The 12,262-nt window shown below is 50.2% G+C and overlaps 2 protein-coding genes across 8 annotated transcripts in view; both read left to right on the plus strand.

Annotated features, from left to right (window-relative positions):
• Positions 1-9,382, plus strand: part of CEP85 (centrosomal protein 85) — a 52,432-nt gene extending 43,050 nt beyond the window's left edge. For 5 of the 7 annotated variants that reach the window (XM_009202479.4, XM_003891384.3, XM_021937955.2 and 2 more), the window contains 5 exons: positions 1,032-1,125; positions 1,945-1,995; positions 5,218-5,325; positions 6,801-7,026; positions 7,708-9,382. In XM_009202479.4, coding sequence (XP_009200743.1) covers positions 1,032-1,125; positions 1,945-1,995; positions 5,218-5,325; positions 6,801-7,026; positions 7,708-7,868 — 640 coding nt within the window. In that variant the 3' untranslated portion in view covers positions 7,869-9,382. The remainder of the gene's footprint in view (positions 1-1,031; positions 1,126-1,944; positions 1,996-5,217; positions 5,326-6,800; positions 7,027-7,707) is intronic. The other 2 variants (XM_017958550.2, XM_017958545.3) reach the window with 1 other exon arrangement.
• Positions 9,383-9,744: 362 nt separating this feature from the next.
• On the plus strand, positions 9,745-12,077 carry SH3BGRL3 (SH3 domain binding glutamate rich protein like 3). The gene is made up of 3 exons (XM_003891386.5): positions 9,745-10,739; positions 11,320-11,487; positions 11,613-12,077. The coding sequence occupies exons 1-3, from the start codon at positions 10,575-10,577 to the stop codon at positions 11,676-11,678; spliced, it is 399 nt and encodes a 132-aa protein (XP_003891435.1). The 5' UTR covers positions 9,745-10,574; the 3' UTR covers positions 11,679-12,077.
• Positions 12,078-12,262: the final 185 nt, after the last annotated feature.

Genomic DNA, 12,262 nt, shown 5'->3' on the forward strand with positions numbered 1-12,262 from the left:
TAGCCATCCTGCTTACTTACCTGTGTGACTTTGGGTGATTTGGGAAAATCATTTTACTTCTCTTGAGCTTTGTTTTCTTTGGACTGTGAATAGTAAGGAAGCAGCTTTTGTATCTTTGGCATGGAGTAGGGATGCAGTGGGGGCTTATCTTCATAGCCTTTGTAAGGATCTAACCCCGTGTCTGGCACATAATTCTTAGTATGTATGTGTTGAATAAATGAAAGCACTTTATAAACTGGGAAATGAGGTATCTGTATACTTTCAGAAGTGGGTACTGGTGGTAAGAACTGAGAGTTATCCACAGTTCGAGCCATGTAGTTAATAAAGGCTACCAGGAGCATCTGTTTCTCCTCAGCCCTAGGGATTGTTCTCCATTGCCATGACAGGTTCTGAGAACAAACAAGATGCCATAATGTACTCTCAGGGTGTCTTGGGAATCTCCTCCATATTAATAGCAGTTTCTGTGTTTCAACAGCCTCTTGGACCAATTCCAGTTTCTAATGGGATAGATTGGATTTCTCATGCCATATTTAACTACAGTGTCCCTGTTGTTTATCTCAGCAGTTGGACTTTGCTATAAGTAATTGTAGGGACCCACTGGAGGAAACCATTGGTCAGAGTCAGAAGTGGGGTTAGAGGACAAAGTTGGCTTTGCGCCAGACTGTGTGTGCCAAGAAAACAGCTTTTGTATTTTCTGAACTTCCTACAATGTACATGTATGACTTACAATCTAAATACATGTGATAAATATGTATTTTTAAAATATCAAAACAAAATATACAAGAGCCTTGGGCAGGTAGAGAATTGGTGTCACATTGTATAGATTCTGGCCCCTAGGGAAGAGAATTAACATACACTGAGCAGCTTTTGTGTGGCACCCCTTATATTACAACAGACCTAAGTATTATCCCCAGCTACCGCTTGGAGGGGACTAAATGTCTTGCCTCAAAATGTTCAATAAATAGCAGAACCAAGAATCAAAGCCACTTGTCTCTAACTTCAGAGTTCTTGAAGGGGCCACTGTCTTTCAGCCTGCAAGATAAACAGTCTGTGGAGGAGACCAGTGGAGAAGGTCCAGAAGTGGAAATGGAGTCCTGGCAGAAGCAATACGATTCGCTCCAAAAGGTGACTGAGGATGTCCAGGCTGTAACGGAGGGTAGGCTGGGAGGAAAGAGAAGATTGTGTATTGGGAGGCAGACATGAATTCTTGGCTTTGGGCTCTCTAGGATTTGTTACCAAGAGCTTTTCTTTCTTTTCTGAGAAGTCACCCTGTATAGTAATTTGTATTTAGAATGTCATCCTTATAACAGGCAAACTTGACTCACGTAGAATATAGGCAAAAGTAAGAGGAGGGGTGATATGCCTCTGAATGTCTAGATTAGATGACCCAAAATGGTACAGTAAAGTTTGGTGTACTTTCATGGCTCAGGCCCATACAAGAAACCCTGAATTGATTCAGAGAACACCTGCAGTCTTTAAAAGACAAGAAACCAGGCCTGTTTAGGGTCCCTTCTTGGATAATCAGTATGACCAAAGCTGTAAATAACAACCACCATAATAGCGCTAGAAATGGCAACCTTCATTAAACTGAATTTTTAGCCATGTCCTTGTACCAAAGAACAAGAGTTTGCACTGGCTATATATAAAGTTGATTCCACTGGCCTGCAGTTATTAGGGTGAGAGTTCCCTTTCCCCAGTAGTGGTCATGGGTCCACACTACATTCCTGTATAAACCTTTGTGATTGGAGCACAGTACTGTGAAGCTAGTTAGCCAGGATTAGGAGTCTGGTTTATATTTCTGTAGGTAGAGTTCACTAATCTGTATCCTGGTCTCGCTCTTAATGGTCTAATAGCCAGACCACATGTCCTAGTGCAGCCCTTTTGCCCTCTGACCTCACTGTCAGCCTTGTGCTGGCAGCCTTCCTTGATAACTTTGCCTTTCAGATTGTGGAGAAGCAGCAACAGAAGATGGATCAGTTGCGCTCACAAGTACAGGTGAGCAGGAATCCTTGGGACATGGTGGGCAGAACTTAATGATGGAATCTCTAGAATTTAGCCAATATTTATTTTGTTCTCTGCTATGCAAGTTGCTCAGTGTTAGGGATACAAGAAGAATGAGACCCCAGTCAGTGCTTCCGAGCCTTGCTGAGAGGACACAAATATAGTAGGGAGTTTCAGCACAGTACTGTGAGAGCAGTGCCCACAGTATCCTGGGGGAGCACAGGAGAGTCAGTGGGAGGAAGGGAGGTAAAAGAGAGGTTTCTGGAGATCCTGAACCTAGAAGGATGAGGAGTTAGCCAGGCAAAGAAGAGGAGGTGGATAGGATGTGTTGGATTCCAGATAGGAGGAACAGCATGAGTGGGAACATGGAGACATGAAACAGCATAGTTTAAACGTGGTGCTGCAAGCAGTTTGATACTGCTGAAGTATTCACTTTAAGTTGGCAAGTGGAGACCTGGGCATTCCAGGCTATGGGAGGGCATTTTCTATCAACTAAGTTAGTTTTTTTTATTTTTTATTTTTTGAGATGGAGTCTCGCTCTTGTCGCCCAGGCTCGAGTGCTATGGTGCAATCTTGGCTCACTGCAACCTCTGCCTCCCGGGTTCAAGCAGTTCTCCTGCCTCAGCCTCCCAAGTAGCTGGGATTACAGGTGCCTGCCATCATTTCCATCTAATTTTTGTATTTTTTTGTAGAGACGAGGTTTCACCACGTTGGCTAGGCTGCTCTTGAACTCCTGACCTCAGGTGATCTACCCGCCTCGGCCTCCCAAAGTGCTGGGATTACAGGCGTGAGTCACCATGCCCAGCCTATGACAGCATTTAATTGGGATGTGATGTGGTCAGGTTTGCAACTCAGGCTCAAGTGTGGAAGATTCGCATCCTGGAGAGAGGGAAGGTCCAGGGGACTGTTGGAGAAATTCTTGTGAGAGATGATGAGGGAACCTGGCATAAGGCAGCATAGCAGCAGGGAGATGTGAGGGGATAGATTTTTTTTTTTTTTTTTTGAGACAGAGTCTCGCTCTGTAGCCCAGGCTGGAGGGCAGTGGCCGGATCTCAGCTCACTGCAAGCTCTGCCTCCGGGGTCCACGCCATTCTCCTGCCTCAGCCTCTGGAGTAGCTGGGACTACAGGCGCCCGCCACCTCGCCCGGCTAGTTTCTTTTGTATTTTTTAGTAGAGACGGGGTTTCACCGTGTTAGCCAGGATGGTCTCGATCTCCTGACCTCGTGATCCGCCCATCTCGGCCTCCCAAGGTGCTGGGATTACAGCCTTGCGCCACCGCGCCCGGCCCCCGAGGGGATAGATTTAAGTGACTTTAGGAGGTAACATCAAGTGGAATCAGTGACTGACAAGATGTAAGGGTTGAAGAACAGGGAAGAATCAAAGATGACTCCAGGTTTCTATTTTGGGCCAGAGTGGGAGTGTTTTTAACTGGGTTCTCCAAGAAATCCTGGGTAAAGCAGGTTCACTCAGTGTCTCTTTGGACTCTAAAAGTTTTCACACCAAAACACCTGAAATGCACTTATTTTGAGGGAATAAATGGAGGCTGCAGCCTTGCCTTTGCCATTATGTGGATTGGGCTATGTCTATCTGGTTCACCTCTTTCAAGTCCTGTAAGGAGGTAGTCAAGCCTGGCAAGCATTTTAATATATACCCATTTAAAATCCCAGGTTTTTAGTAGAGTTTTTAATGGATCTCAAAATAAGTTTCCTAGAACCCTTGGGGTTCTACAAAGTTTGGAAAGGCCTGACATTTTAAATGGCACATTTACCTATGATAAGACTACTTAAGCAAATTAAAATATCAGGTAAGGCTGGGCACGGTGGCTCATGCCTCTAATCCCAGCGCTTTGGGAGGCCGAGGTGGGCAGCTCACGAGGTCAGGAGATTGAGACCATCCTGGCTAACAAGGTGAAACCCCATCTCTACTAGAATACAAAAAATTAATCGGGCGGTGTCACGCACCTGTAGTCCCAGCTACTCGGGAGGCTGAGGCAGGAGAATTGCTTGAACCTGGGAGGCAGAGGTTGCAGTGAGCTGAGATCACGCCACTGTACTCCAGCCTGGGCTACAGAGCAAGACTCCATCTCAAATATATATATATACACATATATATATATACACACACACACACATATATATATACACATATATATATACACACACATATATATATATATACACACACACACACACATATATATATATATATATCAGGTGAATTTGTTGGAATTAGATGGATTCATCGTCACTTTGGATATTTCATGATCACGGGGTGTTTTCCTTGGCAGTTATATTTTTTTATTGATATAAAATGAGAAATATAAAAAAATTGCACACTTCAAATCAGTTTCAAAATTTGAGGAAAAATTGAATGAATAGAATGAGGCAGAAGTTTAAAAGCTTAAATATCTCCCTTCCCCTGACCCCTCCTACACACATGAACACACTTACACAGAACTCACTAGATTAGGCACCTGTGAGTATGCTCTCCTACTCCTTTCCATGTCTCTGAACAGCATTTAATAGACAGTATTGTCAAGAGCACTTGACTGTTAACTCCTAAAAGACAGGAACTGTTGGTGTTCTCCTCAGTGCCTGTCACAGTAAGCACTCAGTAAATACTGAACTCAGCTGAATAGCACATTCCCTGCCCTCAAGAAAGTTTGTGTTTGAGTGGAGTGAAGGATCATGTGCATAGCCAACTAGAATATTAAGCAGATGTACTTGTAAGCCATGATGGATATGATAGCAAGGTAGGATTAGGATTAATTGGACCTGATTTGCAGATTGAAGAAAGCTCAGGTGGGCCTTGGAGGTTTCCTGGAGGTAACAGCAGAAGAGCAGCTTGAACAAAGGAAAAGGGAAGTGAGCAGAAGCATTGACGCTGCAGCCTTCAGGGATGAGGGCCAGTCATTCATTATGGCAGTGTAGAGGCTGGCCATGTGGAGGGTGGAAAGAGATATGGCTAGAAAAGTAGGTAGGAGCTACCGTGGCCTTGAATGCCCTGCTAAGAAGCTGACCTCTATTTGGTATGTGGTCAAGGGCTATAGGAGGGCTTAAATGGGAGGTCACAAATCAGGACTGTTGTAAAATGATTTCTTAGCAGGAGTGTGTAGGTAGGGTGAGTCTTCACTATATAGTCCAAGCCAGCGGTGATATTGTTGGAACCAGACTTGTTACTCCTGTGTTCCCTCAACATCTTGGCTGTGTGATTCAGAGCCTAGAGCAGGAAGTGGCTCAAGAAGAAGGAACAAGCCAGGCCCTGAGAGAGGAGGCCCAACGAAGGGATTCAGCCTTGCAGCAGCTGCGCACAGCCGTGAAGGAGGTGAGTAGCATTAGTCAGACCTCTTGGTTCTGCCTCTACAAACCCGATTTCTTTGTATGCCCTCCCCATCTCTACTCCAATAGGAACCTCAGTGTTTGAAAGGGAAAGGTCCCTACTGAGCTTTAGGGGCAGAAGAAAGGTGCATTGCATCATCCTTTATATTACAGACCCTAAGCCTGTTTTAGCATGTCCATAATTATTACCTAGGAATGCTTTTTTTTTTCTTTTTTTTTTTTTTTTTGGAGACAGTCTTGCGCTGTTGCCAGGCTAGAGTGCAGTGGCACAATCTCGGCTCACTGCAACCTCCACCTCCCGAGTTCAAGCGATTCCCATCTCAGCCTCCTGAGTAGCTGGGACTACAGGCACGAGCCACCGTGCCCGGCTAATTTTTTGTATTTTAGTTGAGACGGGGTTTCACCACGTTGGCCAGGATGGTCTCCATCCCCTGACCTCGTGATTCGCCCACCTCAGCCTCCCAAAGTGCTGGGATTACAGGTGTGAGCCACAGCGCCAGGCCCAGGAATGCTTTTTGATGGGGGAAGTCATTCTCTCTTCCTTTGTCTTCTTGAAGCCGCAGGTTTCTGGGGTTGGGGAGTGGAGAGTTCGAGAAGACTGAGGATTTGGTGGCCTTCATGCACTAAACAGAGCTGTCAGCAGGGGGCAATCAAGTTCACTGACTGGCCTAGTACCTAGGAAGGAACCTCCTTTAGCTAGGATTGTCACATGGCCCAGTGTGGGTGGAGGGCCTGGGACTGAAGGAGGGACTCTATTCAGACTCTATAAAACACAGTCAAGGTAGGAAGGGAAGGGAAGTGGATTAAGCTGTCAGGAAGAGAGGGAAACAGACAGACATACATGAATAGATGGTTTTTGTAATAAAGTCTGACTCCACTAAGGTGAGAGTTTGAAAAGGCAGGACTCGTTCCAGGGCTGGATCCTCCAGGTCCCAGCTTCTCCAGCCCCTCACCTAGTGGCTACTAGCTGTCATACTGTCTTTCTTACTGTCTTTATTCCTTTGACACAACTGTGATCAGGCTGGCTGGTGGCCACTTTTGTCAGGGTGGCAGGGAGAGATTGAAACCAGTGTCTCCTCAGATTTCACGGTTCACGGTAAACCTTCTCTAATAGCCTGGCTAACAGAGTTGGCTGAGGGACTGACTTGAGATAGAGTTCCTAGGGGCGGGAGCATCTTCTCTGGTTCTTGAACAGAAACTTGGATGCTGATGATTCAGAACCAGTTGAGGGTTGGCTTCCTCTCTAGTGCTAGAGCCCTGTGGGCCCAGCCTACCCACAGGAAGAATCAGGCCTGATATTGATAGTGGGGGAAGTGCTAAAGCTTGTTGGCAGGGGTAGGGTTGGGGAAGGGGGGACACTGCCTATGACTCACCCATTCCTTCCACACCCACACATACATGCATAGATACTCTTCCTCTCCCTGGGCCTGAGTTAATGTGCTTACCCATCTGTCTGCTCAGCTTTCAGTGCAAAACCAGGACTTGATTGAGAAGAATCTGACACTCCAGGAACACCTGCGCCAGGCCCAACCAGGGTCTCCACCTTCACCAGACACAGCCCAGCTGGCACTTGAGCTGTACCAGGAGTTGGCTAGTTGCCTTCAAGATCTGCAGGCTGTCTGTAGCATTGTGACCCAGAGGGCCCAGGGCCATGATCCCAATCTCTCCCTGCTCCTAGGCATTCACTGTGAGTCCTCAGACCAGTCTGGGGCCCAGGAAGGAGGGGCCTTCTTTCTCTTCTCTCTCCCATCCCACTTTCCCATATTCTTTTTTTTTTTTTTTTTTTTTTTTTGAGACGGAGTCTCGCGCTGTGTCACCCAGGCTGGAGTGCAGTGGCATGATCTCGGCTCACTGCAAGCTCCGCCTCCCAGGTTCAGGCCATTCTCCTGCCTCAGCCTCCGAGTAGCTGGGACTACAGGCGCCCGCCACCACGCCCGGCTAGTTTTTTGTATTTTTAGTAGAGACGGGGTTTCACCATGTTAGCCAGGATGGTCTCGATCTCCTGACCTCGTGATCCGCCCGCCTCGGCCTCCCAAAGTGCTGGGATTACAGGCTTGAGCCACCGCGCCCGGCCTCCATATTCTTACAGTAATATGTAGACAGAGTACATAGGCCTGGCCACTGCCCTCTGGACATTTGTTTGTTTCACAAAGTAGGTGTTAATCTGTTTTTGGAAACAAGCTATGGGGTACTTGCATGCAGGACAAACTAAAAGCAGGCCTTCAGCAGCAAATTAACCCACTGTCCCCAGATGCTTTTTTTAAAGTGTATGTCCCAAGACTGTGAGTTCAAGATACTGCCTATCCATACTGTGCCCTCCACATGAAAGTGTCTTGCAACTAACATTCTCTTGAAATGTTCTCCCCAGCAGCACAGCACCCAGAGACTCAGCTAGATTTGCAGAAGCCAGATGTGATCAAGAGGAAACTAGAGGAGGTTCAACAGCTGCGTCGTGACATTGAGGACTTAAGGACCACCATGTCAGACAGATACGCCCAGGACATGGGAGAAAACTGTGTCACACAGTGAGGAATTCTGGGGGATTCCCCCAGGGAGGATCTGGGCTGCTGAGAGCCTAGTCCAGCAGGTTTCTGCCCTGACATTCTCTTGTCTGCTGTTCCCAGAGAGAAGTGTCAGAAGGGGAGGGGAGAGCCTGCATCTGGAGGCCAAGGGCTGATTAGGGAACTGTCCTACCCCACACTGGCATGTTGGATTATGTTTGTCCTGCTAATTCACTCTCAACGGTGAGTTACTAATTAACTTTTGGCAGGTACAACAGATGAGTCCTCACAAACTGTTCCCAGCCCTAGGCTGACATCAGAGACAAACAGGCTGTTCACCTTTCCTCATCCAATGGGATGGATCCCTGTTAATTCCCACTTCACACCTTGGTCCTGCTGATTAGAGAGCTCATCAGAGGGGCCTGGAAAGGCCGAGCGAGTACTAGTAACAATGGCCATTTAAGAATTCTCAGGCCCCATGTGCCAGCCTTCCTGGGAACACTGAGCTGGCTTTCTGGGTTTTCTCATGCCTGGTCTCACTGCTTCTTCCTCAGGGCTCTTGTCCCAGAAGCCTCAGGGTAGTGTGTTGGTTAGCACATAACTACTAGGATTGGGGCCCTAGGGATTATAGCCGGGACTCTAATCTGCCTACCATGCCATTTAACAAGAGATTCCACTCTCCAGCTGCCTTGTGTCCCTAGGGCCCTGGCCATGTGTTTAGCACAGCCCCTTTCTCCTTTGTTCTCAGGCCTTCCAGGTAGCCCCCTTCCTGGACTTAAGAGTGCAAACTCTTCCCTGTGGTTCTAGCCTTGGGTAGAATTATATCCCAAAGACCACAGCGCAACTGTCAAGCTGCTTACCCCCTTACCGAGGGCTACAGCCTGTGCCCAGCCCTTTAATTTGTGCCTCTCTTGTATTGGGGGTGGTGGGGATTATTCCTCTCCCTTTCCTGCTCTCTGGCCTCCTTGAAAGTTCAGAGTACCCAGTATAAGTCAGCTTTAAAGTACAGCTTTTAATGTTTCCTGGGTTGTTTCTCTGAGGCTTTAGGGAGGGCCCTTTGCCCTCTGGTTTTTCTTGCCTCCTGGTTTAGGGAGCATCTCACACTTGTTAGTGTCTGGTTGGTGGGCCAGCCATGCCTCATCTAGATCTGGAGCCAGGCCAGGCAGGGGCCATGTGTGGGCCAGTCAGCCACTACAAGATTTTTGCTAAGCTTTGGGCTGTTGGCAGCATCTTGGACCTCATGCCTGGGCCTGAATGAGGCTCTTTCTTAAGTGTTTTTACAAGTTTGTGTTTTATTTATGGAGTGACTTATCCCTTCCATTCAGAGCAGCCCCACCCAGCCAGCCCTTCAGCCTCTGGGCTCCTGCTTCTTAAAGGCAGAGCCGTCTGGTTGGTCTCCACCCTGTGCATTGGGAGCCCAGCCACCATGCTCACGGGTATTTTTCCTCATAAAGTTTATAACCAGTTATTTATATGAATCTTTGTTATGTCAACTTGTTTGTATTGCCTATTTTGATTATAAAATAAAATATCTTAACAGACTCCTCAGTTTTCCATACCCTTCCATCACCACCACCACGCTATTCTACCCCTCACTTTGGTTTGTTAGAGCCAAAGTCTGGGTTTTCAGCCAGGTCCCCCAGGTAGCAGCATGGAGGAACCTTTGTCAGGTCCAGCCTCCTATCCCTCTCTCTGCCAGTTCTGCTCCTCTGTCGTTCTGTAGGACCAGATCTCTTCCCACTCACTTTCTGTTGGGCAAACGTTCCCTGAGTCACAGCAGAAGTTTGTCACTGGAAAGTTTCAGCAGTCCTCACAGGAAGTTGGCAGCCTCTGGGTTGCTGTGAGGAAGTGGCTTTACCAGAGCAAGGGTTGTCTTTCTGGGCTGTTACCTGCCTGAGCCCTGGACCAGGGGGACATCTGGGAAGCATTATGTTGAATGCCAGATAGCTAGGTTTCCAAAATTGGGTTGGTTGCTGGAGTCTGTCCCCTCAACTCCTGAATTGCTGGGAGGAGTAGCAGTTTGGGGCATGCACGCATGGAGCTGGGGTTGAGCTTGGACCACCCCAAGACCAGGGGTGGGATCTTAGGTCAGCTTGACCCTAGGGTCTCAAGAATCCTGACACCACCCTCTACCGCCACACTTCCCAGCTGTCAGCCTTGGTCTCCATCTGGTTCCTTGGGGGTGTGGCCTCTGCATCCTTACACCACCCTTCCTTGTCTAAACCTTCCCACCTGAGTGGAGAGGAACTTGGGGGGGAAATGTAAGCATGGGCTCTTCCTATCCCCTAGGGTTAGTGGTGTGTTGGCGGGGGAGAGGGGGGTTTCCTTGGAGCAAGGTACCTTAATATGGGAACTTTGGGTCTGAAAGCAGCTCAAGCCTTCCAAAGCCCCAAGCTGCCCTGTGCTATTTAGGGCACCTCCTCCTGGAGACAGCGGCTCTGGTAGATGGGAAGTTGGATGCACCAAACCTGTGTGAGGTTGGAGAGGCGGCTTCTGCCAGACCCTCTCCCGGGCCTTTCCTGCCACGCAGCTCCTCCCCAGGCACACTGAGCTCCAGATCAGGGAAGGGCCGAAAAGGACGAGCAGGGCAGCCACAGAAGGGGCGGCCCTGCGTGGGACGGGTCCCTCTGCGCGCCTGGTCACCCAGGGGGAAGGGAAGGGGCCTCCGGCGCGCGGGGCGGTGTCGCGCAGGCCCCGCCCCGCCTGCCCGCGCCGCCCATTGGTCCCGAGCGCGATGACTTGCGGGCGGAGCAGGAAGGAAACCGCTCCCGAGCACGGCGGCGGCGTCGTCTCCCGGCAGTGCAGCTGCCACTACTGCCGCTCTCTGCCCGCCGGCCCGTCTACCCCCAGCATGAGCGGCCTGCGCGTCTACAGCACGTCGGTCACCGGCTCCCGCGAAGTAAGTGTGCGCCCGGACTGGCGCTGGAGGGGGGAGAGCTCAGGGTTGTGTCCCAGTGTTTTGGACCCTGGCGCCTGGGACCCGCCCCCACGACGGGGACGGGGTGGGGGAGTGCGTCGGCGAGGTGCTGGGCACTGTCTCCCGGATCCGGTCCCGAGGCCCCATCCTGAGCGTCTTCATCGGGCATCCTGGGTCCTTTGCAGCTGCAGCATGAACTTCCCGTGCCCATCCCCCATCAACCCCACATCCATTCTCTGCACTCCCACTACCAGGCTGACCCTGACCACGACGGCAGCCTGCTCTTCCGGGGCCTGGGGGGCTTGCCCTGCCCTCCCCACCCTGAGCCTGATCCCACTTCCCTTCACTCTGACCCCCTCCCCGTAGTTGATCCCTCTTTTCATCCTGCACCACCTCAAGCCTGACTCATCCTCCCAACTCCTAGAGGCCAGAACCCTCCCCTAGTGTGGAGGGGGTTCGGGGGGACAAAAGCTCCTGGTCACAGCCTCTCTCACCCTGCCCAGCATTCCCCCCATAAATCCTCCAGCCTATCCAATAACCTCTACCCACCCTCTGTCCCCAGATCAAGTCCCAGCAGAGCGAGGTGACCCGAATCCTGGATGGGAAGCGCATCCAATACCAGCTAGTGGACATCTCCCAGGACAACGCCCTGAGGGATGAGATGCGAGCCTTGGCGGGCAACCCCAAGGCCACCCCACCCCAGATTGTCAACGGGGACCAGTACTGTGGGGTATGGGCTGGGGGACTTGGGGGTGGGGGGAGTGTTGGAAGAGGGCTCTGGCCAGGGTCAGATCTGCCACAAAGCACTTGGGCCTCCTGCATTCAGGTGACCACCCCTTGCCTCCCCTTCCCCAGGACTATGAGCTCTTCGTGGAGGCCGTGGAACAAAACACGCTGCAGGAGTTCCTGAAGCTGGCCTGAGTCAAGCCTGTCCAGAGTTCCCCTGCTGGACTCCATCACCACACTCCCCCAAGCCTTCACCTGGCCATGAAGGACCTTTTGAACAACTCCCTGTCATTCCTATCCTAACCTTAGAGTCCCTCCCGCAATCCAGGCCACTTCTCCTCCCTCCTCTCTAAATGTAGTCCCCTCTTCTCCATCCAAAGGCAACATTCCTTACCCATTAGTCTCAGAAATTGTCTTAAGCAACAGCCCCAAATGCTGGCTGCCCCCAGCCAAGCATTGGGGCCGCCATCCTGCCTGGCACTGGCTGATGGGCACCTCTATTGGTTCCACCAGCCAGAGCTCTGCCAAAGGCCCCGCAGTCCCTCTCCCAGGAGGACCCTAGAGACAATTAAATGATGTCCTGTTCCATTGGCACTGTGTCTGGTTGGTTGTGGCCTGGGCTTCCTGGGTCCCTGCCCTGGGCAAGGTTGGTAGTTGTGACTGTGCTGAGACTGTGCTCTGTGGGAAGGGTGGCTGAGCTGTTCTCATGGGACTGTCACCTCTGTGTTAGTGCATGTGTTTGGATATGTCTGGTACACACATACCTGTATGGACCAGTG

The sequence above is a fragment of the Papio anubis genome, chromosome 1 (genome assembly GCF_008728515.1).
Source record: "Papio anubis isolate 15944 chromosome 1, Panubis1.0, whole genome shotgun sequence".
Taxonomy (NCBI): Eukaryota; Metazoa; Chordata; class Mammalia; order Primates; family Cercopithecidae; genus Papio; species Papio anubis.

Bases quoted from the DNA above. Each gene is read 5' to 3' on its own strand.
- SH3BGRL3 (XM_003891386.5), top strand. From the start codon at position 10,575: ATGACTTGCGGGCGGAGCAGGAAGGAAACCGCTCCCGAGCACGGCGGC. The intron at 10,740-11,319 runs GTAAGTGTGCGC...CTCTGTCCCCAG, and splicing joins CGGTCACCGGCTCCCGCGAA to ATCAAGTCCCAGCAGAGCGA. The intron at 11,488-11,612 runs GTATGGGCTGGG...CCCCTTCCCCAG, and splicing joins ACGGGGACCAGTACTGTGGG to GACTATGAGCTCTTCGTGGA.